The sequence below is a fragment of the Corapipo altera genome, unplaced genomic scaffold (genome assembly GCF_003945725.1).
Source record: "Corapipo altera isolate COAL_440 unplaced genomic scaffold, ASM394572v1 249, whole genome shotgun sequence".
NCBI lineage: Eukaryota > Metazoa > Chordata > Aves > Passeriformes > Pipridae > Corapipo > Corapipo altera.
Genome location: NW_020884982.1, coordinates 332,086 through 359,683, shown reverse-complemented (window position 1 = coordinate 359,683; position 27,598 = coordinate 332,086). Strand labels below are relative to the sequence as shown.

Below are 27,598 nucleotides of genomic sequence, written 5' to 3'. Positions count from 1 at the left end.
GGTGCATTCCCAGAATTGGCACCTCACATCACAGCATTGCCTTTGGCAGCTCTTACTGCAGCACTTTGCCATCTGAGAATGGAAACTGCTTGTCAGCCATGTGGGGCTACGTGATAATTGTGTCTCTCTGTACTCCACGAGCACTTGTGAAGGAGTTCAGGAACACGTTTTCACAGCAGGATGCGAACAACATGCGATGAATCAAGATTAGGGCCACACCTATTAGACGAGTGCTAATGAGATTACTCATTTATGGTTAGGGTCTGATAGAGAAAACCTTGCAGTCAGAAAAATAACAGAAGTTAAGGATTAAATTATTAACAACATGCACTTCGCTTCCAGTTTGTCCTAGCTTTTGAACTCCCAGACTTATTTTAAAGCCACTAAACTTATGTTATCAAAAGAAAAATAAACACTCCACAAGAATCAAATTGAATACTTCCTTAGAAGGTAGGATCAAAAACCTCTCACTATCACAAGAGCCCATCTCTTTCTAACAGAGTAAATATTAGCAGCAGCAGGTTTGATGTGGAAGAACAAAACGCGGAAGCTGTTGAAATCTAAGAAACACTTTACGCCCAGAAGTTTCACAGTAGTTTGGCAACAACACAGGGAGTGAGAGATTCTGATCTTCAGCAATCAGCTGAGGGAGCTGGGGGTGTTTAATCTGGAGAAAAGGAGGCTCAGGGGAGACCTTATCGCTCTCTACAACTGCCTGAAAGGAGGTTGGCATTTTCTTTAAGAGCTGTGCTCAGGGCGCAGAAGAGTCAAGAACCTAAAACCAGGGCTCTCTCTGAGACCTTATAATCTGAATAGGTGGCAGTGCCAGCAATCCCTATTGGCAAGGATGTATTTTAGGCAACCCAGTCCTGAACTGTAACATTCTTCACGTCACTTGAGCGCTGCTAAAGCTCAGTGATACGTTTGAGAGCCAAGGGAGAAACAGACTAATGTTAAGACACATTCCTTCTAATCCCAACCTTCAAAACGCTGTAATGCTCAGCAGCTAAGCTACAATTTGCTTTGATGACCTTTTAAAGAGCAAATCTGCACTGCAATAACAGTCCCCCACAACCGAGAAGGCAACACTCATGAAATACAGTTTACATGATTAATATATTTTACTCAGTATGTACACAGTTCTCCAAATAAATTGGGTCATACAAAGGCAGTTTAAGAAGTGTGATAAATCCTTCTTGCCAGGTGTCACATGGGATGTGTCTTTGGCTTTGCTTCCTCCAGCTCAGCATCCAACCAGCGGAATCCGCGGTGACGGCGCAGGACTTCGATGGCTTTTTGCTCCAGAGGTGTTGGTTGAATACCCAGGTCTTCAAAACCAGGAAGGTCAGGATGTTTCATGTCTGTGGTGTGAAACTTTAACAAGAATGAGGAGGGTAGGGAGAAAAAGAAAAAAAAGATAATTCACTTGATGAAATCAACAGCATTGCACCCAATGCAATCATTCACATACTGGTTTTTTCTCACTACTTTTCCTCGAGAAGAGGGGAAGATTCAGTGTGGCCCTACAGAACTATGGCTTAATTACACAAGGTATCGAGTACCAGTGACCTCAACATGAGATACAGGTGTTCTGCAATCAGAAAAAAGCCCTCCAGGCTTCAGGTTTGGATTCAGGACTGAGCAGCAGTGAGACATGCAAAAAGCATCTTCCTTTTCTCCCCATATATTATCAGGGAGGTTACTGCCTTGCAAGCACAAAATTAAGCCAAACTTGCAAGGGAAGTTCATTCTTGAACTCAAATTATGTACATTTTTCTTTGCCAAGAATATGTGTGTTGAATTGTCACCTCTGGTAGGTTGTTTTGCTCTGCTCGTGGTTTAGAACAGAGTCCCTTGTTCATGGTTTAGAAGAGGGACATATTTAATTTCATTACCACATTTGCAACACCTAAATCTTAGCACACGTAGATTCCTCTTATGCTGTTGTTCCTTGAAAGGTCTTTAGGTCAACCATGTGTAATATTGTATAGACTATTTAAGGATGAAAAGTTGGGAAAGAGGAACAATCAGACACAGAAGCGACACGGAGAAACTCCCCTCTTACATCTACACCCTGGGCCAATAAAGTCAATAGCATTACAACACCAATTCTCTTCAGCATGGGACAAATCCTCCCTTCCTTTATTCTACAGTTTTTCACAATGATTTTCAACCAGAACAGGAAACCAGTTTATTTTACAGATGGAGAAATGTGAACATGGAAATTAATTGCTTAGAGCTGTTCAGTGAGCAGCTCTAAGGACAGGACTCAGTTCTCCCAGATTCATAGTAGTATCCTGTCTCAAATTAATTTGGGGATAATCTGTCCAAAATAGGCTATTGATACTGTGTTACAACAAAAGGTCTTGAAACTTCAACTCTGAAAAATAGCTGGGAGACTCCCTCCCCCCCTCAGAGAGCAGCAAGCTTAGGAACTGTACATGATTATCTTTGCTAGCCTACTCATACGCCAAGTTTTGACATTAATACTTGCTAAATCCTACTTTTTCCTTGCTTGTAGTTGTTTTTCTCCACCCCCAGTGAAACAAACTGAGAAGACAGGAATAAACATGAAGCTGCAACATTTTCATGAGAAATACACTCTAATGTTAAGTGAGAATTTGGGCTGTATCCAGAGTTGTCAGTTCAACTTCAGTTGTTAAAAACACCATTATCTGGATGATATAAGTGCATCTTAATGCATCTAGAGGTACATAAATGGACCTAAGAGAGTGGGGAGTATCTCTCCTTTGGCTTTGCTATTTTCAATAGCATGTGTTTTTGGGGAAGGGGGCAGGGACACAGTGAAACAGGCAGCCTTGACCACTTTTTCCACTTAAGACATTTTTTAAAATATCCATTTTTGTACCATCCACACAGTCTGAGAGCAATTCTTTATACCCAAATTCTGGTCACTGAACTGACTGAAATGCTACACCACCTGATGTATAAACATTTCAGCACTCCTTGAATTCAAACCTACAAGTGCAAGTCACAAATACACAATGAAATGTTTCCCAAGAAGGATCTGGGGGTTGTCCCACACACTTACCCTGTCCACTTTGTCCCGTGTTGTCCACGGTTCAAATGGATTCATCTCAAAGAATCTTGCAACAAAACTGTAAACAGAAAGAGTATTGCAGAAGTACAGTCATTATTCACATGCACAGAAGAAAATGAACTGGTAAAAATATTTCACACATAACAGTGAGCAAGGGCTTGTTCTGTAGCTGTTCTTGCAAGCTATGAATTCATTAAAGCACCAGCCACCAAGTTCTTAGTTGTGTTTCTGGTAACTTTAACTGTTTGCTACTGAATTAGCAAGTATTCTATTATTTTACTGTGAAAGGGAATGGAGAAGCAAATATCTAGAAGTAAAAATGAGTGTTAGTGGGTGGGGAAAGTAAACCCCCACATCCAATTCCCCACACAGAGGCATTCAAGTCCTGCCCCTGGCCTTTCATCCAAACTCTGCTCCCCAGTGGTGTGGGCAGTAATCCAATTAGTCACCAAGTTTCCTTCAGTGCCTCCATGAAAAAACACACTTGCTGACAACTAAATGAGTTATCAGCCCTAGAAACAAGATGATGGAATCTGGAGCAATCTATAAAAAGGACGAGGATTAGTACATTTGCACTTTTCAGATATGAAGTTTCCCTTGAAACAAAGAAGATCTGGCAAAGAAAACAAGGCTACAGCTCTTGCTCAGTGTCTGAAGACCAACTTCTTACTGAAGTGCCCACCTGGCAGACTAAGATTTACTAAGTTATTGCACATAAACAGAACCAGGCTTATCTGCCTTTTAAACTCAGTCTTTTCTCAAAAATATGAAATACCACTTAGTTTAGCCCACAAATAAAGAAGTGTAATATGGACTGCAGCAGATGTGAATAAACTAATAAGCACCTTTTTAACAAGCTGCTCTGTGTCAGCTGAGCCATGTTAATCTGATGCCTCCTACATGCAACACAGAAACAGTCACCACAGTTTAAGATGTTCTATTATCCATCAGCAGTTCCATGGACCCAGTGGTGAGTCCTACTGGCAGATTGGCAGGAGGGCTCCAACACTGGTGACTGCTTTAGCTTATTAATTGGCATTGTACTAAGAGTAAGGAGGACAACCACCCCAAACATGAACACATCTCAACCATGCTGAGCACTGCTTCTGAAATGGCATTTATTATTGAGGTGCTCTTCGAAAGGATGTGATTATCCCTTAAGGATCAGGCCCAGGCTCAGATCTACACTGCACTTTTCCATGCACCAGTAATATACACAGTGCACATACAGCTGCAGAAACAGCTCAGAGCATGCAAACAGCCCACTGTAGTCAGCTGAAGTGATGCTACACCTTTCCCTTTTTATCTCCCAATTTATTACCATCTTTTAAAGATGTTACTGTCCTCATATCATAGACAAAGAAATGCTTGCTCACAACCACACTGCTCGAACTGCCAGGCCAAGATCTCAGTATGAACTTACCTCTAACACTGCCCCAAATCAATACAAAAGCCAGTTTCTGTCATCCATGTTAAATAACAACTGGTCAGAGCAAATAACCAATGCAACAGGTATTTATGCTTCTGTGTTGCCTCCCAGAGCCCCAGTTTCTTACTGAATCATAGAATGACAGGACGTGTAAGGTTGGAAGGGGCCACAGTGGGCCACCAGATCAAGCAGGGTCATCCCAGAGCACAAGACACAGGATTGCATCCAGATGGTTCTGGAATATCCCCTGTGAGGGAGACTCCACACCCTCTCTGGGCAATCTGTTCAGTGCTTGGTCACTGCACAGCAAAGAAGTTCTTCCTCATGTCCAGCTGAAACTTCCTGGGCATCAGTTCCTGCCCGTGGCCTCTTGTCCCATTGCTGGGCACCCCCGAGCAGAGCCTGGTCCATCCTCTGCCCCCTCCCTGCAGACACTGACACACATGGATGAGGTCCCCTCTCAGTGTCTCCTCTGGAGGCTGAACAGCCCCAGCTCCCTCAGCCTTATTAGGGTCCCACTTACTGGTAGAGAGGACGTGGGAGCGGGTAGGGAATGAAGGCTCGATAGGAAGTTGCGTAGATGTACTCGACCATGTCGTACAGGAGGTACCGGTGAGGGCTGAGGGAAGAAGCAACAAACATTACAGGTAAGTCAGGTGTACCTCAATATACTTAAATACTGGCACCAGGCAACAAAACATTTTAAAGCCTTCCAGCCCCAAGGGCCTGTTTTTTTCAATCCAAATGATTTGTCCACCCTGTGGCTCACGGGGAGCCCATGGTGGAGCAGGTTTCTCCTGGAGGACTCCAGCCTGTGGAAGGAGTTGGGGAAAAATATAGAGATGAGGAAGCAGCAGAAAGGCACTGTGGGGAATCTGGCTGCTAGCCAAGGCCAGTCCACCACAATGATACTGGATAAAGCGGATTCTGGGTGCTTTCAAAGCACACCTTTAACGTGCTCCCTCCGTGCTGACTCAAATTCCGAACACAGGATTTCCAGTGCTGGGATAATTTTGCAGTCTGTAATAGAAGGAAGCCAGAAGGCAAATGGAAAATTAAGGATGGTTTATTAACAACACAACCCATCTTTGGTAGCAAATGGCTGCAGGGAGATTGATTCACTTGCCTTTGCACGACTAAGAATATACAGATCTCTCCAAAAGCACGAGGAAGAAGCCAAGATAAATTTTCCCAAAAAATTGCATTCTCTCTCTCTCAGTATGGAGAGAAGGAAGTAGCCAGTCTCCTGCACACCTGCAGTAGTTTGAGAGAAACATATACCACTGGGAATTCTCATTCCTTTCTTGTTCAGACTTTGACTTGGCATTTTATACTCGATTTTTATAGATGCCTCTGAACTGAGCCATCAGGTATCTCCCTTGGCTTTCAAGGCAATTTGCTGGTATTCCACTCTGACAGGCCCAAGATCACACAAGATATCAAGGCCTGAGGTTGCATGAAAACTCAGCCTTCAATTGACACGTTCTTCAGAAAAATAACCACAATCAAAATCTGTTGATAAATGCTGGGAAAAAGAATCCCAAATTACTACTACTTTAGCTTGCAAAAGGAAATGAAATATTCTAATGGATATACTTCAAGGTAGGGCAGCATATGTGGGAGAATTCAAAGAATTCTACACTCAGATTTCCTTATGAACTTCATCCAGATTGCTGAATTATAGAACCTGAGAGATATCTGCACTTATGAAGTTACACTAAAGGATTTTTTCTTGACAAATTATCAAACATTAACAATACAACTGACCCAGGAATAGTCTCCCACTGAGTTGTCAGTACATGAACCCCTATTTTAGCAGAGAGCAAAGCTCTAGAGAGCATCAGTATTCAAGACACCTTTAAAAAGTGGATGAAGTAAAACTAATTCCATGGAGGAAAGAGAGGAACAGGCAAACCATAAAAACCTTCAGTCATTCAGAAACAGCAAAGACACCATGAGCTGTCACAGTTAAAACTCCATTCCACCATATAATACCAAAAAAATCCCACACACCCACAGAAATACTCTGCTCTTTTCCAAAATTAGTATTTGAAACACAAACTGGTAATTCCTCTCCAAAAATGTAAAGAGGTGTATCATGCACCTTTAGGCAAGGGTTATGCTGCACAGTTCCTTTGGTTTTCCAACACTCATTTGGAATGTCAGTTTAGACCAGCACTCATTCAAAGTCTTTTCAGGCATTGTTATGTTCCTGAAACCACAGCCTGGCATCCTTCCTTGGATTCCTGCCTCTGAAACCTGGGCACCGAACTCCTGGTCTTCTGTAAACTGCCAAAAAGTTAGACCATGAAACTGCAGGAACACATTTAAAGTTCAGCCCCTTCCATCTGGATGCAAATAGTGTTTTATTTAGTGCACAATTCTCAGTTTCTCCCACAGCTGGAACAGTTGCTTCTGCTGAGGCAGAGCTGACCTAAAACCAGATGCCTGTCCTTCCTTTTGGGGCAGGTGACTTTGGATTTGTATTGACACATGTTCAAGTTTACCCCCAGGGGGTAAAACAGTCCCTCAAAGGGTTAATTTCATCACATGTTGTGGGTTTGCATTAGTTGTGTCCATCTGACACCTCCACATCTATAAAAAGGGGGTTTGAATGGCTGTCCAGCATTTGTTTGCACTGGTTTTTCAGTGTGACACCTCCCATCGCCCCAGTGCTTCTAAAGCAACCTCAAGTTACTTGATTATTGTTGCGTTCTTTCAGACTACTGTTAGCTTCTTTCTCTCACTTCACTAGTTTTTGAGCAGAAGTCCCTCAGCATATTCCAAAGGGAGTTGAAGACCCACTTGCTGCCCGTTCCAGGGCACCTGCCATGATCACAACTTCCTCAGCAGCTCAGTTAAAGCACAGAACAAACTGGCACAACATGAGTAAGAGCCAAACTGACAGTAATCTCTGGATCGTGGGAATAAAGATTCATCACTGCAAGTCTCACAAAATGAGCATGGAAAAACCAATTTAACCTCAGATAAAATCCTAGTATCTTTGCAAAATCCAGACATGATGCACATTTTTGGTAGGTAGGAGGGGGAGACAGAGATGTGCATGCAATACAAAAAAAAAAGAAAGCTGTTCAGCATCATTTATATCTTAATTAGCAACTGTTTTCTTTACCAATGAATCTGATGTTCCTTTTACCACATGTTGGAATGAGACCAGTTCCAGTGCTGTGTTACGGGATCAAACATGGACCCATTACCTTCCATTTGCCACAGTTTATTCCCAATGACCCATGACTCCAATGACTTGGAGCTTCTGTACACAAAATATTCCAAGAGATCATAGACTCATAGAATGGTTTGGGTTGGAAGGGACCTTAAAGATCATCTCATTTCAACTCCCTGCCATGGGCAGGGACACCTTCCACTAGCCCAGGGTGCTCAGAGCCCCATCCAACCTGGCCCTGGACACTTCCAAGGAAGGGGCATCCACAGCTTCTCTGGGCAACCTGTAAACCCCCTGCCTTTAACAGGAGAACCACTGCCTCTAACTATTCTAATTCCAGGTGTTTTCCACACAGCTTTACCAGAATTTTCTCCAAATCTGTGTTGTCCAGCATGCTTCCCAAGATGCCTATTCCTCTGTGTGCACACACAGAACATGAAATGCAATGGGGCCCAAACTGGGATTTTCAGAGTACTCACAGGAACAGCTCGAGTCATTTTTCCTCCCAAAAAGGAGGTGGAATTTATTGCAGCTCAAACTGTGTGCATGGATGGAGAAATTAAATGTACTGTGCAGCATGCCAAAAAATGACACCAAAAAGAAGTACTTCAGTTAATTAGAATCAGAAAAGTGACCTACCCAGCCAAGGCATATGTTTTTCCTTTTGCATCAGGATTCTTAATTGCATTAATAATTGCCTTTGCTACATCAACCACCTGTGAGGAACAAATTCACACCGTTACCAACAGAAAACAGGAATATATGCACATACTAGTGTTTCAAAAATTATTTACATGTACCCAATCCACCCAGAGAGGATTTGGGATTGTTTGTTTTATTGAAAACTTACGTATACTGGTTGTTTCACTGTTTTTTTGCCCAGAGCAATGAGAGGCACACCACCAAACCAGCGCATGTCTGCCAGAAAGAGGGAGAAAATCTGTGAATCCTTTCAGGAAGCAAACAACCAAGACACTTTACAACATACTGAGTGTGGAACTCTTCTAAAAACTGACTCAACTTTAAAAAAAACCCACCAGAATTGGAAAGAATTCCCATCCAATTCCAGTAGCATTGTTTTCCACACACACAGTTTTCTTATAAACAAGGAGGGGAAGGCTGTATTTACTGTTTAGAGTGGTTCAGAGATATCCCAACTTCAAAAGACAGAAAACCAGGTTCCACTCTATCCTGTGCAGCAATTTGTTGCTCATACATCAGATATTATTGTTGCTTCTGAGCCCAGAACGACTCAGGTTGATTTGCATATTTGAGCATTACCAACTTGACAAACTCCTTTCAGGGTATAAACTACTTTGAGGGTTCAGATGAGCTGAGAATAATCTAAATTTAAAAAAAAACCCCCAAAACCAAAACCAAACAACAGTACACACCTTCCCTCAAAATAAAATAATTAAAAAAAAAAAATAAAATCAAAGAGCAAAGTCTAACTAGACTCAGAAAGAATTTAGTCAGGAGATAATTCACGATGTTTCTGTGTTTCCCACTATTCACATTCAGTAACAAAGTACATTTCTGATAAAAAACACACCTGCTTTTAGAAGCAATTCCCCTTTTCCTCTGTTCTCTACAGACAGTTATACAGATCACACATGGGTTTATTACTTCAAGAGCACATACTTGCATAATGATTGAGAAATCGGTCTTCTCTCCCAAACATCTCTGAGGGCTTCAAAATGATGGCATCTGGAAATTCTTCCCTCACTACCTTCTCTCCAACAGCCTGGCATTCAATGAAAGTGAACACATTCATTAGATCCACTCTGAACAAACCAGAAGTGGATGTCTGACTACAGAACTGAAAGAAATGACACCATCAGGAGGACAAAAACTATCTGTATCTAAGCCATTTGATCTTTGAGATGTTACACTCCAAAAGCCAAAAAAAATCCCACAGATCATTTCTTCTGCTTGAGATAAAATGCAGTCTCGCTAGTGAAGTGACACAAATTTAAAGGGACAAGTTCAAAAAGAAGCCTAAATAAATAAATAGGTTCATACTAAAGATAATGCAAAGTACAGTGAGACCAAACAAAACAAAAACAGCTGAAAAATTGACAATAGCTGTATTAAAAAAACAAAAAAAAATTAATAACACAAAATTATAGCTCCTAATAAGGAAAAAAATTATAGGATACCAAACCCAGATTTTTTTTTTTTGTACAAGAGCAGGTAACAATCCCACTCCAAGGGCTCATACCAGATACTCATCTGTTTTTGCAACATTCATTTTGGCATCAGCTACTTACTAGGTCATTCCAGCCTTAGATCTTAGGGCTGATATCAGATCCCAAACTGTCGACTCAGTTCTTCTTTCTTAATGACAGTGATTTGAGATGCAAAGATATTCAAGGGTAAAAGAAAGGAAAGAGTTTTCAGGAATACAACATCTATTTCCCTTCAGAGCACATGGAGTACTAAGGAAGATTTCAAGCTCCAGTAAGTAAAGTACCTCAAAAATGTCTCAGCTGCAGAAAACATTCCACAGCAAATTCACACACTGATTTCCTTCTAACAGACCCAGTTGGGGAAACAAACAAAATAAAATAAATAATTTTTTAAAATAGTAGGCTCTCAGAAAATATATTCAAAAGGATTCCAGACTTACTTTGCTCCTGAGGTACTTGGAAGGACTCTTCAGGTTGGCATTCAGGTGAGAAATGTGAATGAGCGTTTCCACACCAGCTTCCCTACTTATCTGTGCGATAGTTTGAGGAATATTTACAAATTCATCTTCAAATTTGAAGTTTCTAAAACAAGGCAAAACCCAAATTTTACTTTAAGAGCAACCAACCCTGGCTGCCTGCCAACCAGGGAGAAAAGCAATCACTAAGTATTACTTGAATGTATTTCAAAAACCTGTCTTTATGCTCTTTCTTACAGATTAAGTTTCCTTTCATGAGGGACTCTTCACATAATAAAAATCAGAGGCAAGTGAATTACAGATTCTCTGTTTTTCACATGTTAAATCAGCAAGAAAAATCCTCTTGCTCACTTGTCAGCAACAAATAGAAAACTCTGCCCAAGGGAAAACAGGTTATTTTTATTAAGAGAAGCCCTGCTGCATCTTGAGCTCTGAGCAAAGCTGTGTATTTACAAAACCTGTTCAAAATTTGACTTGATTTGATGAACTTATTTACCTTACAAAGGAGCTCAAGAATTCTGAGCAGTGCAAGTCAGGGCAGATGCCTGGCATTGGGGAAGTGGACAGAAACAAACCAAAAATCGCAGAGGTGCTCATGCAAATGGAAAAAAATCAAATTGTCAGAGCATTTAGAGCCATTTCAGAGGAGCCCTAACAAGGGGCCTTTATTAGGGGGTTAAACTGTAAACTAGTTGGGCATCTGATCAAGAACAACACAGAAGCTCTGTCTCCAAGCAGAACTGACACTATAGGCTGGCAATTCTTTGCAACTATCCCAAGATTTCTAGAAAGAGAACTGGTCTCTCATGTCTTTATGTTATCCTTGTAAGCACCCTTCAATCTTGTCCATTTGCTTTGGGTAACAAACATCTTATCCAAACTCTCTCTCTCTCTCTGTCCTTATCTACTCTCACAGCTCTTCAGATCCCACTGGACTCCAAAGAAACTCTTCAAAATAAGAAGTTATTTTTGACCCTTCAATAACTAATCTGATCCTGGGAACCATCACTTCTGCTCTACTCACAAAAATAGATTTAGAAACACACAAGAACAAACAACATCCCTCCTGTAACTATGGAGTTTCAAACAACATGGCACACACAGATGAGTCTGTACATGAATACAAGGCAGGGAGGAAAGTATTTCATGGCAGGCTTTCCTTATTTTGACTGATCTCTAAATCTGATCTTTTTTTTTTTTCTTCCTGCCCAAGTTTTTCAGAGACTTTGGGATGACTACAATGGTTACTCTGACCTTGTGTTTAACAGACCACAGAATTTTATCTCACGGTTTCAGCACCACCACTGACACCAACAGGTATAAAATATGTGATAAAAATATTTGTGCAAAGCAGTGGTAAGATGTGTAATGTCCAAAAGTCTTTAACTTGTACCAAGACTTGTCTGTTTGAATCTGTTGAAACTGTCCAGAGGACAGCTTGAGGTTTGAGGGGTTTCCAACTAGAATAAAACTTTGTGATGTTGTCCTCACACTTCCCTTCAGTAAAAAAGAAACCCTTCTTTAAGCAAATCATACTTTTTACACAAATCCCGAAATTTTGAGTGGGGAAGTAGCCATGAAATACATATCAGAGACAAAACAGAGATTACACTGTCCTTGTACAAACTGTACAGACTTTGTTTTTTTCCCCTCACTCCCACATTAAAGAAATTTCTTCTGTTTTGACAGGAATAAGTATTTGATCTCTATTCCAGGACAAATAATTATACCATTTGAGACTACTACTTCTGATCTATTAATACAATTTACCTACTGATTTTACAATTTGAACATCAAATGGCTGTTGATGAAAAAAAGAGCAACAGAGGTATTAGGTTTGTAAACACAGATGAAACTGATATCTGCATTTGTTTACCAGGACAGCAAAATCATGTACCTCATAAAGGCAAATCACACAATTAGGTTTTTGTCTGGCAGTTCTGCACAAGGCTTTAAATAAAGTGGACAGAACTGCATGCATACAAAAAAAAAATGAGGCTATTACAAGTATTCTTAACTTAAAAAAAACATGGGAATTTTTTAATGGATTTCAAAAAGGAACTATTCTTAGAAATTATCATTAAAAAATGCTTCTGCAGCTAATATTGTCTGTGCCAAAATTCTATCAAGGAATGATGTCAATAATCATAATCTCAGGGAGTCTCCATTAGCTATTCCTGTATATTAACATTTCCAGAGAGTAGGAAAAGCTTGATCAGAGCTTAGTCTAGTAGGCTACAACTCATCACTATGCCCAAGCGAAAGGACAAAATCTCACTTCTGTAATAATGTAAATATCAATATAATGTAAATATAAATGTCATATAAATATACTGTAAATATAAGAAACTGGTGAGCCTGTGTCATTTGTAGGAAGGCACTCAGGGAATACCTGTCAGGTGTGGGAAAGCAGCACATTGATCTTCCTGACAGAAGCTGGAAAATGATAGAAAGAATGCCCTTTTCCAGAGTGCATCATAACCAGGGTTCTAGGTAATCATTTAAAGAAACAGAAGAAATTTTATATGCACAATTTTGGCTTTGTCTTTTTGTAGAAGCCAAGAACAGTGAAAGCATCACTGCACACACATGCTAGCCACGTAAAAACAGGACTACAACATCCAACACCTGGTGCAAACCTATCAATATAAGAAAAAAAAGGCAAATTACCTTGTTTCCCACTCCTTTCCAACAAGATTAATGACCACATTGCTGTGTTCCACAGCCCTTCGGATGGAGTCTTTGTCCCTACAGTCCCACTCCTGTAACCAGAGCATTAATGGGAGAAAGGTGAGATAATGTGCAAACAGGCACCATCAGAGAAAGCTCTTCCACACCATTCCCATTTGGAGCTGTGTCTCTGAGAATGATTAACAGATTGCTTTGTATAGCAATCAGTTTGTGTTTGATCTGAAGACAGATCCAAAGCCAGAGCAAGGGACTTACAAAGAAGAGGAGCTGCCCCAGGTCCCCCATGGGCCGCAGGTACATGAGGTCATACTGATCACAGCGATAGGGGATGATCACCTGAGAGCCAATGCGACCTAAGAGCCAAAAAAAACCCCAAAAGTTTCATTTATCTCAAGCAAACACATCACTTTAGGTAGATGAACTTCTAAATAAACAAAGCTTCTTTTTTTCCCCCCCCAGCATTAAAGAACAACATCAGGTATAGGTATCTTGGATACTTGTCAACAAAGCTAAAAGTAGAACAGAAGCGAGTCTTTCAACCTAGATATTTGGAATTCTTAAACAAGATTTTTTGGTTTTTTTGAGTATTTAGGCTTTTAAGACAAAATACAGAAGCTTGCTAAAAAAACAACAACAACAAACAACGGTGTGTCCCATAAACATAGTAAAATACCCAAAAGTGTATCACACTTAAGGATATTTTTGTTTTTTTAAGTTGCATGAAAGGGAGAAGGGAGGAAAAAAAAAAAAAGCAAAGGCTATTTTCCAAAACTTAAAATACAAAAGGGCAATTTTAAAGAATTCTAACCAAATTCCTGCAAATATTTTAGTGAAGAATCAAATATGTGCTGTATCCTCAGATTTTCAGTCTACAGGCTGAAAAGCAATACTTGAAGGAGCATGACTTATTTTAATGACCTCAATCTTTAAAAGCTCCGAAATTTCCTAGATTAAAACTATTTAACTAATTAAAACCATAAAACAAATTTTACTAATTGCCACATATTGGCATTTTAGGAGACCAAACACTACAAAAGCATCGTGCAGAACACCTGTAAGACCCGAAATGCCAGAGGTTTCTAGGTCACCCTGCAACCTGAAGGAAAATCAGTTTCCTCAAACAGCTTTTATGGTTGTTTTTTTTTAATTAGCACTCCCAGTACATCACCTAAACGGTTGACAACATATCTTCCCAGGAAACCTGTGGCCCCAAAGACAGTGGCCACGATGCCACTGACAGAGGATCGTCCGCTCCTTCCATGAGGGATCACGGCGTGATGGACTTGGCGGCGCTGCTGCAGCACGGAGGGTGCTCCAGCCAGGACAGAAATCCCAGGCCCTGCAACACAGAACAGGAGTGTGGGACATTAACTGGCACCTGACACTGCTAACTTACAGCTTATGCTATTTTTCTCATTACAGATCCATGAAGGGGTTGGAATTAGATGATCTTTAAGGTCCCTGCCAAACCAAACCAGTCTATGGTTTGATGATAAACTGACAGGTAGAGAGTTTGGAAGGAAGGAACATGTTCCCTCCAACCAAATTAGGCAAAACAAAGAAGATTTTTGAAATCTGAAGTGTTTAGTGCTACTGCATGTCCATGCTCACAAAAAGAAAGGGACAGATGAAATACAAGCTGCATAAACACAAGGCAGACATCTGAGTGCAAGAGCTGCCACTGGAAAACCACCTTGGGGATACAACAGAAACCCAGTAAATCACTTCCCAACCTTTATTAAGTCATGGACATAAGCGTTTTCTGGACAAGAATAAGCAAGTTTAATGTTCTCAGTGTAAATCTAAGTAGCAAAAATCATAATGAAGATGAGTATTTGACATCAGAACAACAGATGCATTAGGGAAAAACAACACAAATGCTGCTTGTACACTGAATTAGGTTAAATGTGACCAGGTATTACCAGTTACACAGTGGCACTGACACTGCAGCCCTGATGTTAAGAAGACCAAAAGAATAGGGAATGTTTAGATATAAATTATATTGTTGCATCAGCTGACAGAACTCAAATCAGAAAATCCAGCAAGATCTCAGTGCCTGAAGGAGGTTTTTTCTCTACCCAAAAGTTTGTCTATTCCTATTCTCTTCATACCCCACAAACTGGAAAAAGATACATCTCCAATTTTGTCGTGAAAGACAGTTTGACAGTAAATAAACCAATAACACATACACTTGTACTTTTCAAACTGGTATACTATGCCTAGAAACTATGCTTCATAACTGGTTGATAGAAACAGGACAAAATAAGATATTTTGTCTTACACCTACTTAAAGTAGATATATGACTTCATAAAAAGCACCTTTACTACAAAATAGGCCCAAGCATAAACTGGGCATGGATTCTGTCTTTAAGGAGCAGATATACAGGGCCTTTCCACTACTGAAACAGAGACCTTGAGACTTGGAAAAAAAAGGAAGACACTCCCAGTTTCCTTACCCAAGCTTGGTACAAGTACAAAGGAACCCACTGAGGGATCTTGTTACCCTGTGGTGTTCCAGTAACAAGGGGCTTGTAATTTAATTTATTTTTTAGGAAATGCAGACTCACAGAAAAATGCCTGGGTTCTTTATAATCAGCAGGATTCCTTCAAGTATTTAAAAAAAAAAAAAGCTAGGTGATATGCTGAAGTGGTGAAGAGAAAGCTTGACAAGTCACACTCCCCAATGCTTTGTTTGTATGCACTTTTCTTTCTAAAAGTTTACTAAAAAAAATACACAATACTGATACTCATAATATTAAAAGTACTTCTGTTACTTTTAGATAGGAAAACATTTCAGGCCTTACAACACAAAACCTAAATGTAACAAGATTTCAGTCCACTGTGAGCACCTGTTGAAAAAACAGTATTATTAAACAGATCAACCCGTAAGAACGATGTGAAAGGTTAAAAATAAATACAAATGCGTATCTTTCAACTATTTTGTTGGCTTTTTTTGCTGCTATTTCTGCAAAAATTATTGAGTGACAGGCTCTTCATAGTGCTACCACTGGTATATTAACAAATAATTACTGTTTTGTGTTCTCCCACCTTTGCATACACACCTATTGTTGCTTGCCTTGCACTATAAGGAATTTAGTTATGAACATCTTTTCTTGTTCCATAAATCTGCCTGCAAGATGTGCCATAAATTATCACCATCTACGGCTATATGCCCAACCACTACTACATTCACTACAAATTCTGTTGCCCAGAGAAGCTGTGGATGCCCCATCCCTGGAAGTGTCCAAGGCCAGGTTGGATGGGGCTTGGAACAACCTGGGATAGTGAAAGGTGTCCTGCCCATGGCAGGGGGTTGGAACGAGATGATCTTTAAGGTCCCTTCCAACCCAAACCATGCTGTGATTCCGTGAATTAAACCTCAAATATCCACAGTAAACTCAAATCATCTTTTTCTCCACCCAAAAGTTTGTCTATCCCTATCCTCTCCATACCTTACAAACCAGCAGAAGATCCTACATCTCCGATTTTGTCCTGAAAGGCAGTTTGACAGCCACTTAAGTATAAACACACAGTAAAAACCCACGGCTCCTATTAAAAGTTTCTTAAATTCCTTCCTTACTTTTACCAACCAAACAAAACCTGTCTGTCACCTCCCACCTCACCCAACACAGGAGCGTGCGCGGAATCAACCTCAACAAAAACCGACTCTCTCTTCTGGCCGTAAGGGCCCAAACACAAGCTTTAAATATAATATTGGTAGTCGAACGTTACTATAAAAAGGTCAAAGTCACCTAAGAAACGGCAAAAGGAATGCAAAAAAAAGAGCAGTGACAGTCCCAGCGCGACAACCACGGCTACAGCCTGAGCCCACCCCTGGCAGCCCTTAGGGCTCCAAATCCCACTTCCCTGAGCAGAAGGGAGGCAGAAACCCGATCACTTCTGCCCTAGAAAATGTCATTTTGGCCAGCTGGCTCTCCAGCCGCTGCCCTGCGAGCTCCCTCACCCAGCGCTTCTCCGCAGGCTGAGCACTCCCCGACGCCTAGAAGGACATCGTGGGCACCCCCCTGGCTCGGCCGGAGGCCCCAGGACAGCCCGTTTCCCGGCGGGAGCGGTGCCCCGCGCTGACACTCACCTGCCCTTGGCAGCCACAGCCCGCGAGCGCAGCGAGTCGCGGCCGCCATCTTGTGCCTTCCCCGGGCCGGGCCGCGCATGCGCGGGGCCGCGGCCTCACCGCGGCTGCGCCGGGCGGGGGGACCCGGGACAGGGGGGACGCGGGATGGCGGGGGCACTGAATTACGGAATTAATTGGGCTGGGAGAGAGCTGTGGCGTCACCGAGAGCAACCTGCGAGCGAACACCGCCGTGACAACCGGACCATGGCACTGAGTGCCGCGTCCGGTTGTTCCTTGAACACCTCCAGGGACGGTGACTCCACCGCCTCCGTGGGCAGCCCCTTCCAATGCCTGACCACCCTTTCTGGGAAGAAATTGCCCCTGTTGTCCAACCTGAACCCCCTCTAGCACAGCTTAAGGGACTGTGTGCCCTTGTCCAATCTAGGAGCAGAGCCCGACCCCCACCTGGCTACACCCTCCTTTCAGATAGTTGTAGAGAGCAATAAGGTCCCCCCGAGCCTCCTTTTCTCCAGGATGAGCTCCACCCCCCCTCCCCGCCAGCTCCCTCAGCTGCTCCTCTTAGGACTGACTGTCCAGACTCTTCCCCAGCTCTGTTGCCCTTCTCTGGACACGCTCCAGTTCCTCACAAAATCACAGAATGGTTCAAGTTGGAAGGGACCACAGTGGGTCAGGTGGTTCCACCTCCCTGCTCCAGCAGGGTCATCCCAGAGCACAGGACACAGGATTGCATCCAGATGCTTCTGGAATATCCCCAGTGAGGGAGACTCCACACCCTCTCTGGGCAATCTGTTCAGTGCTCGCTCACTGCACAGCAAAGAAGTTCTTCCTCATGTCCAGCTGGAACTTCCTGGGCATCAGTTCCTGCCCATGGCCTCTTGTGCCATTGCTGGGCACCCTTGAGCAGAGCCTGGTCCATCCTCTGCCCCCTCCCTGCAGATATTTATACACATTAATGAGGTCTCCTTGTGATAAACAAAGTTTCGAGTTTCTATAAGTTTTTGAATAATAGTTTGTTATATGGTAAAAGCAAGCAGCTGGCTGGGTGACAGAAATGGGACCAGTTTCCCAAATCTGCACACCCCTACTACAGGGTAAATTTAGTATTTATCTTAGCTACTTCATGTATATTAATTATATAATATACATATACATTCTACAGGTTTTTGCTAAGAATATATGGGTTTTCTTACAGCTAAAGCTAAAAGGGTTATCTCTACAACCAGTCATAATTCATGCATTCTTGGATGAACAGGCGCCTAAAAATACATATTTTATTTTTGGGATAGTAGGGAGGTTTAGGACCTCTTGACCTTGTAAGGGTCTGTTTTATTTCTTTATGGGGTGTAATTAAGTTTTACAATCTGTTTGTTTTATTTTGAGGTAATCACCCATTTGTTTCACGAATCCCAATTATTTATATATAACATCCTCAATGACCTTCCTTAACTGAGGGACCCAGAACTGGACACAGTATTCAAGGTGTGGCCTCACCAGTGCCAAGTACAGAGGGGTAATCACTTCCCTGGTCCTGCTACCACATTATTGCTGATCCAAGCCAGGATGGCACTGGCCTTCTTGCCCACCTGGGCACACCTGGCCTCATGTTGAGGTGTCATATTGTCACTGTCCACCCACAGGAACATCCCTTCGCCTATATTAAGCCAAAATATTGATTAATCTCTCTTATGGGATGTGCTGTTTTGCAGGTCCTTGCACCTCATACCTGTCTTGTGGGAAATGAGACAAGTCCAACAATTGAAACTTTGGCCACTGCTGAACTGGACCAATTAAAAACATTTTTACCAACTCATTACTTATGCCTTGAATTACCTGGCCTCATCAAATTAGCCTTAAATAACCCTTAAAAAATCTTCTGATTACAGACATGCAACCACTAAAATTCCTGTTTCCCTCTATCACCTTCAGTCTTCGACATTTCACTGAGGCTCTTTGCCCTAAGCAAATGCTGCTCTGAATGTCACATCATGATCATATTGGGCACTCTGAATCTGCCACTGGCACTATTGTAGCCTTGTTTTTTTCCTGACTTCCCATTGTTTTTTGGTCTGCATGGAATAAAAATGGCCATTTTTTTGCAACCTGGCTTACACCACTGTAGCTGGGGCTCATATTCTCGAAAAAGTTTTTAGCACATCACAGGAAAATGCAGAAGAGACAGGGAATATTTCTGACAATTTAGACAGATTCCAAAATACTCAGTTTTACTTCATCTACTGTTCTGATGCAAATCCAAATAGCAACCCCGCCAGAACTGTGGCACAGAGAGGTGATTTGGGGCCTGGGGCAAAAATTTGGATGCTCTGTGAACTCTGTAGAATCACAGAATGGTTTGGGTTGGGTAGGACCTTAATGATCATCTCATTCTAAGCCCCTGCCATGGGCAGGGACACCTTCCACTAGACCAGGTTGCTCAGAGCCCCATCCAACCTGGCCTTCAACACTTCCAGGGATGGGGCAGCCAAAGCTTCTCTGGGCAACCTGTGCCAGGGCCTCACCACCCTCCCAGGGAAGAATTTCTTCCTAATATCCAATCTAAACCTCCTCTCTGTCAGTTTGAAGCCATTGCCCCTTGTCCTGTCACATCAGGCCCTTGGAAATAGCCTCTTCTCATCTTTCTTGTGGGCTCCCTTCAGGTCCTGGAAGGCCACCATTAGGTCACCCCAAAGCCTTCTCCTCTCCAGGCTGAACAACCCCAATTTCCTTCACACTTTTTTCTTTGACTGGTAGTCCAGGTGCACAAAGAATTAACCATGTTCATCTCGTTTTACTGGTAGCCAGGAACCACAGTAGCAAGCACCCTCCACCTCCTATCCCCAAACTTCCTACCCACACTGCTCTGTCAACCTTCGTTGTGCCTGACAGTCTCACTACAGCTTTTCTGAGCAGCCCAGCCTGCCTCAACACCTTCAGGAAAGCCAGATATTCTTAGATATAGTACAAAAAAAGCCGATGCTCACAACTGCAAATGTACTGGGTCCTCATGGGAAGCAGTGGGAATTTGCCAATCAGAACTTGGTCCCTAGGCTCATGTCAGGTGTGTAATACAGCTACATGGAAATGTCTGTCCACTTTCTGCATCTCACACAAATATTTTGTTCTTGATCAAAGTCAGAGCCTTTTGCTGTGGAGACTTAACCCTTAGTTGTTCTATGCCGTAACATAAATGTCCATGGGAAGTGACTTAAAACCAAATTTTAAGCTTGGACTAAAGGAAAAAAGATGAATTAATGCTAAGGCAAAGGACTATAAATCAGAAGATGTTTCTTCTATTCCTGGCTTGCCACTCCTGATTTTAGGAGAGATAAAGCAGAGCTTTGTGGAGTCCACTTTCCATTTGTAAAAGAATATTTTCCTGTTTCAACAGTGCTGGTTGACCAGATGTACTTATGTCTCATGGTGATGTAATCATTAAAAAAGCAGTAAGATAATGGAAATATCCAACTTGTTACAGCTCCAATTACAAGTTAACTAGGTTAAACGTGCAACTTGGAGGGAGCTGAATTTGATTTTTAAAACAATTTGGAACATCATAGTGCTGATTAAGGACTATCTCACTGTGTTTGAATCCCAGGGAACTTACAGCCCAACATCTAAAAGCAGCCTCAGGGCTACTGATCACCTGAAATGTGTGAGGATTTATTAGAGTCCCATGCTGGGTGTTTCTGGCATCTCTCAGCTCTCCCACACTGGGAACAGCAAATGCTGACTTTAAGGGCTGGCAGCTATGAATGGCATCCCTCAGCTTCCACACAACTCTGCACCCTTGGGCTCCTTGTGGAAATACTGATGTCACTCTGCTTTCTGGCTGGAGCAAGATAATCAGGGGACCAAAGGGCCTGCCTACTTAGTTAGAAAACCATCCTTTGAAAGCTCCCTGGGCCCAGCAGTGCTGACAATGTAGCAGAGTCCAGTTGATTCTTCAGATTATCCAGTGCATGTCAGAGATAAATAAGGACATGAGTTAATGCCTGGAGACCCCATTTGCTTTCTGATTTCACCATGTTTTTAATACTTCAGTATGTCTCAGTGGTTTCAGAAACCTCTGTCTCACTTCTGAGACTTCTCCCTTGTCCCAGGTGTGTCTTTTTTGGGAGGTGTGTGAAGAACAGACAGCAGATGCTCTCTTTGCCCTGAAAACCCCTTCTTCCCTTTTCTGCTGAGCTTCTCTGCCCAGGTGTTTGGGTGGCTTAGCCCAGACATCAGGAGGGGCTCAGGGAGGAAGGCAGAAAGAACCTCTGCTCTGTACATGCTGTGCTGCATCTGCTTCATGTTATCTCACATCTGTTTCATGCAAACTCTGTGAGCAGGGTTGGATTTGTCAGATGTTACGGAATTTCCCCGAGGTGTTCCCTCCTCATGCCACCATCAAAGCACACTTTGAATCAGAGTAAAAGCCATTTCTGAGTACAAGGACAGGCACATGCTGCAGAGACCTTTGTGTAGTGGGTTGTTTCCTGGGATTCTACTTGTGAATTTGGCTTAGATGAGAGCTCTATGCTGTAGATGGCAGAAGGGGATCACAGCATTGCAGCTGGACCAAGCTCAGGATTAGCACTCAGGAAACCAATTTTGCTGCTGCTCTGCTCCATGACATGTAGAAGTTATGTCACATTTTAAGTGGAATAATGATGCCTGCTTTCTGAAACACTTAGAGAGGTGCTAATGAAAAGCACTATATTAAAGTATTGATATTATTGTTATTGGTTAACTGTATTTCTTACAGGTAGCCTATTTTTAGGTTAATATCTCGATCATTCAGCTTCATCTGATTACAAAATATTATAACTTCTATAATACCTGAGCTTATTAACTGTTTCTTAGTAGTGCAATACGGTTATTGTTTTCTTTACCCTTGTAAGAGTGGCATCCTAAGTTATCCCAGCCTTTCCACGAATTGTCTTACTCGTAGTATACCAAAATAAAATAACTTTGAGAAAAACAGACTTGACTATCTCACATAAGACCTGCATAAACAAAATATTTTAGTGCTGACAATTAAAGGTTTTTCTTTGATAAACTAAAAGCTATAGTGGGTTAAATTCATCCTCAGCCGAAATTGATGTTACACCCACCTGTGGGGCCTCTGGGGCAGAAGTGTCACAGGAAGAGGAAGGTGAGGGCTCAAAACAACCACATCTGTTGGACCTCAGAGCAAGGAGCAGAGGGAACAGGGGGTGCCCACAGCACTGTTACAACACCAGTGGGAATTTGTGGCTAATTTTTGACCCCAGGGAAAAGAGTGAGCACCTACATCATTTGTCCTTCCAGTAATCTTGGATGTAAACTAAGGGGCAGTTGATACTTGCACTGCCCTGGATCCCACTTAGCTCATCTGACCCAGTGTCAGCATCCAATACTCTCTAATTAGGAGCTCTTAGGTATTTCACACTTGGAGAGGTTAACGTTTAATACCAGGTTTATGTACTTCTTTTCATATCCATGTCTTCTTTGGATTTCTGATTTTTTTTTACTCATTGATATATGATACTATTGACTGGCTGCAGAGCCAGAGAGCTCTGTGAAGCGGATCCTTACCTTCTTGGAGGTAAGACAGAACAGAATAGGGCGGTTGGAAATGTGTTTCTCTTAATTGTGTGTGTATCATCATCATCATCATGGCCGGGCTTCGTGAACAAAGATTTGGAAAGGGCTCTACCCACATTTGCTACAAGCGCACTGGTGGCTGAAGAGGCCAATGCAACATAGACAGGTCCGGTTGCAAAAGACACAGCAGAAAGACTCCTTGGATGGTATTGGCAAGACACGATTCTTTCTGCGTTGTCTTTTCTCCTTGAGATTGACCCTGGGTGCGTTCTCAAAGGAAGCAGCAGCGTTATAGATGGTGTGTCTGCAGACCTCCCAATTGGAGGCCCGAGTAGACCAGTGATGAAGACCAATGTGGCCAAGGCTGAGATGTTGTTTCAGGGAGTCCTTGTATCTCCTCTTTGGGGCTCCACTCTTGTGGCAGCCGCTGGCAAGTTCACCATAGAGCAGGATCTTAGGGAGGCGGTGGTTGGTCCTTCATCCTTGAGACATGCCCTACCCAGCGCAGCTGTGTTCTCAGTAACATGGCCTCGATACTTGTGACTGCTGCTTGTTCTAGAACAGACGTATTAGTCATATAATCTGACCAGTGGATGTTTAGGATTGTACAGAGGCAGCGTTGATGGAAGCGTTCTGGGAGATGCAGGTGGTGGCGGTAGATGACCCATGATTCAGATCCGTATAGGAGAGTAGACAGCACAATGGCTTTGTAAACACTGATCTTGGTGCTTTTCTTCAAGTGTTTATTTTGCCAGACTCTTTTATGGAGTTTTCCAAAAGCACTATATGCCTTTGCTAACCTGTTGTCTACCTCCCCGTCAATCTTACCATCCGAGGGGATGATGCTTCCCAGGTAATTAAACTGCTGGACTGATTTGAGCTCTGATTCACCAGTGGTGATATGGGGATGATGGAAGACTTCCTGAGGTGCAGGTTGATAGAAGACTTCTGTGTTCTTTAAGCTGACTTCCAGCCCAAAAAGCTCAGCAGCGTCTGCAAAGCAGGATGTTAAACGCTGCAGGGCTGCTTCTGTGTGAGTGACAAGGGCAGCATCATCAGCGTAAAGCAGCTCCTGGAGGAGATGATTTAAGGTCTTGGTGTGGGCCTTCAGCGCCTTAGGTTGAAAAGGCTTCCGTCAGTACAATATCGAATGTAGATACCGTCCTGATCATCGAGGTCTGCCGTGGCCCTTTGGAGCATCATGCTGAAAAAGATTGTGAATAGGGTTGGTGCAAGAACGCAGCCTTGTTTCACACCATTAGTTATTAGAAAGGGCTCAGAAAGTGCATCGCCATATCTGACTTGGTTGTACTGATCCTCATGGAGTGAGATGATCATTTTAAGGAACTTGGGGGGACATCCTAAATGCTCCAAAAGCTGCCACAGACCTTTTCCGCTCACAGAATCGAAAGCCTTGGTGAGATCAACAAAGGTTACATAAAGACCTTGGTTCTGTTCCCTACACTTCTCTTGCAGTTGTCTGAGAACAAATACCATGTCTGTGGTGCTCCTGTTGGCTCTGAAACCACATTGGCTTTCAGGTAGAATTCCTTCTGCTATAGCAGGTATTAGTCTGTTCAAAAGTATTCTTGCCAGGATTTTGCCAGCAATGGAGAACAGAGTAATACCTCAGTAATTTGAACAGTCTGATTTAATTCCTTTCTTCTTATACAAGGTGATGATGACTGCGTCACGAAGGTCCGATGGTAGTACACCTTGTTCCCAACAGCGCACCCCAAACTCGTGAAATATAGCAAGGAGTGCCTGGCCCCCGTGCTTCCAGACTTCAAATGGAATTCCATCAACCCCAGCTGCCTTGCCAGTTTTCACCTGCTGTATGGCCTTAAGAGTTTCTCCCAAAGTAGGAGCAATATCCAATTTATTCTTCACCAGTTGTTGTGTAATGTATTGAATTGCTGAGTCTGGAACTACACGGCTAGTACTGAAAAGAGTCTGAGAAAAAACACCCAAGAAAGAGAATTGAGCGGTTACACATTTTTAAGCAAGTTACACTTTTATCTCATTATTTGCTAATAAACAAAACACCCTCTGCTACCAAATACCAAATGTTTGTACATGTGCAACACAACTTTTGTTTCCTCTCCCTGCCTAATTTTAGAACTGCCACCTCTTCAATGTAGGGTTGTTGCTTTTATTTTACAGTGGTTACTGCAGCTTTGCAGTAAGGACTTTATTGTCTAAATAAGGGAAAGCAAAATTCCTTCGTTTCTTGTGCTGTAAATTAGGCAAGCACAGGCAGAGAACCAAGACTTAGAATTCCTCATCTGATAGATACATGTTTTCTTATCAGCTGAAGTAAACCATCGCATCATTTCTCAGCCCATGTTCCTTGGTGCTTAGTAACATTACCCTTGGCACAAGCCAGGAACGTTTGAGCTAAGATTTAGTGTGTAAATCCAAACCAAGTACTTCTGAGTTAAAGCCAGACCTGGGTAAGTCTAGACTAGCACTTTCAGGCTGCTCAGGTTTCTTAGAGGACCTAAAAAAGTGCATTTCCTGTATATGAGAATAAAGATGTCAAAGGGGAGTATTTCTGGAAGCTTGTATAGTTCAGTCTGCATTCTCTGGGTAGCAGTCACATGTTCAAAATTTTGACTGATTATTCTTTGACAGTCTACTAACTTTCTCTCTCTTCAAATTCATGCAGCCGCATACCCTGAGTTTAACCGAATGTTTGGGTTTTGTTTAATATCCAAATACTGATACAAAGATTGATCAGGAAAAATTGGCAAAACTCTCTATTGGGGATTGCTTGTAATGGGTTTAGAGAGAAACTATATGGAGGATAACTGGAAAACCCCATTGCTAAGTAGCAATTGAAGAAGAAAGTACAGGTGCAAGGAAGAAGAGGTAGAAGAATAAGAGGCCATAAATAAATAATGTTTTTTTCTGCTGAACTTTTATGATAGTCCCTGGTATTCTGATTTTAAATATATACATATATATATCTTTCACAAATGACAGAAAAGATGGTGGAGTTAGTCTGAGGGAGGTAGAGGAAAAGAGGTCACTCTATTCAGGGGATGAGTGTGCCACTGGTAAAATGGCTTATTCCCAATCCTAGGAGGCTAAACCCAGTCCCTGCTGTTCTGCTGTTAGCTGGCTGAGCTACAAAGACATCAATAAGCTTGTGCCTGTCTTGAGGAGCACACCTGCAGCTATGTCTGCAGTTTTGAAGTCTGCCACAAACATATGCTTATGTCAGTACTAAGGGTAAAAGATATTCTCCAGATCCAAACCCTTCTTATGCTAATGCCATTTTCAGATATTCAGAGGAGATGAGCCCCAGGAGTTCTGACACCAGAATTAGTGCTGTCTGCTGAAGTGGAAGAAGGAGCGGACAGATGACATGTTGTGTCCTCACATTTTTCCCAGTATTCTCTGTGCTGTTTATGGTGACATGTACATAATTTTTTCATTCCATCCTGCTGCAGATGCTGACTCAGGGAGCAGTTCTAGGCAAAAGGACTAGATGTTTCAAATCTCCATACAGGTTCAGAAGCTGAAAAATATTCCAAGATGCCTGATCATAAACCCCCTAGCTGTTCTAGGCTTCTCCTGCACTCTTTCCTTTGGAAATGTGTGTCTCCTCCATTGTGTGGAAAGGTGGAGCTGGCTGTAGAGCATTGTGTGCTGCTGGAGTAGATGGCTGACTGTACACTGACTGTAAGAAACACAAACTCAGGGGAAGAGTGATTCATGGTTTTAACTATGCTGAAATTAGAACTGTCCACAGAAATGAGGCTGAAATAGGGGCTGTCAGGTACCACTAACCATCACTTATGAGGCAACAGTAGCCCTAAACAGAAAACAATAAGACAAGCTTTGTTGGTATGATGGCAAAACAACCTAATCTTTATTCATATTAGTATTCCCATAATTTATGCCACTGCTGGGGATGGTTGTTATCACTGACAGCAAACTGCTGAGATCAGTATCACACTGATCACCAGGACCAAGCAGAATTTCACCTGGTACTCACGCAGAATTTCTGGACGTGGAAAGAGACTTTGTGCCAAGGGACAAAAACGTGTGTAAAGAACAATTATGCATTTCCATTTTGTTTTATTCCTGAGACTGATTCGGGAATATGATCCATTTCAAAGCTTGAGCTGGTTTCAAAAACACCCTGAGAGGTGTTCATTCAGCACTGAAAAGCATATGGGTGATGGAAATTCAAGACAACCATCTGCCGAGGGGCAGAGTTTCCAACAGTGCCGTGTATCATCAGGAGGATTCAGTGTCTGTGGTGAACATATTAGTGTGGATGCCACCAGATTTTCACTTGAAGTCAAAAAACACTCCAGATCCAAAGGATCCAAAGGGCACAAATGATGAGGCCACTAAGTGAAGGTAAGTGAGAGTTAGAAGTTTCCTTTTATGCTGACAGACTCTCTAAGCTTGTCATTGCAATGGCACCTGAAGAGATTAATGAAAAGTCAGATGGCCTTGATCCATATTTTGCTGTCCTTGGAAGGCCTGGTTATAAATCTGTAGGAATTGGTAAAAATAAAGATAAAAATAATCCATCTGTAAATGTTACTCATGTCAATATGAAAGAAACTAAATTTTATATCAAAATAAACAAGCCTTCCAATAGAAATGAGCTTTTCTAGAAGAGAAGGGTAGGACAACAGGAGAAGGAAAAATACCATCACAAAGATATTTTGGCCAAGATGAATTTTGTAAATAATTTAAGCAAGGAGATACTAATTTTTGCAAATAATGTGGTTTCAGTCACAGTGGTCTCATGGAGGACCATGAGGTCAAGCAAGTGACTCAAATACAGCTTGTAATTATGCTGAAACTAAGGCCATGGTTTCAGATTTAGTAGACTCCTGTATGAAAAACTTACATGGTACAGCAGACAAGCTCTTGAGTAATTCGGA

The 27,598-nt window shown here is 42.2% G+C and overlaps 1 protein-coding gene across 1 annotated transcript; it reads right to left on the bottom strand.

Annotated features, from left to right (window-relative positions):
- Positions 1-1,097: 1,097 nt before the first annotated feature.
- On the bottom strand, positions 1,098-17,220 carry NDUFA9 (NADH:ubiquinone oxidoreductase subunit A9). Its single transcript, XM_027665940.1, has 11 exons — positions 17,124-17,220; positions 14,199-14,369; positions 13,286-13,383; positions 13,010-13,101; positions 10,304-10,445; positions 9,316-9,418; positions 8,525-8,592; positions 8,314-8,390; positions 5,014-5,109; positions 3,053-3,119; positions 1,098-1,374 (listed from the first exon to the last, which is right to left on the bottom strand). The coding sequence occupies exons 1-11, from the start codon at positions 17,200-17,202 to the stop codon at positions 1,207-1,209; spliced, it is 1,161 nt and encodes a 386-aa protein (XP_027521741.1). The 5' UTR covers positions 17,203-17,220; the 3' UTR covers positions 1,098-1,206.
- Positions 17,221-27,598: the final 10,378 nt, after the last annotated feature.

Coding starts and splice junctions, on each gene's coding strand:
- NDUFA9 (XM_027665940.1), bottom strand. CDS start 17,202: ATGCGCGGCCCGGCCCGGGGAAGGCACAAGATGGCGGCCGCGACTCGC. Junction 9,419..10,303: donor CCAAGTACCTCAGGAGCAAA/GTAAGTCTGGAA, acceptor ATTGAATGCCAG/GCTGTTGGAGAGAAGGTAGT. Junction 5,110..8,313: donor AAAACATATGCCTTGGCTGG/GTAGGTCACTTT, acceptor TTCTTCCCTCAG/CCCTCACCGGTACCTCCTGT.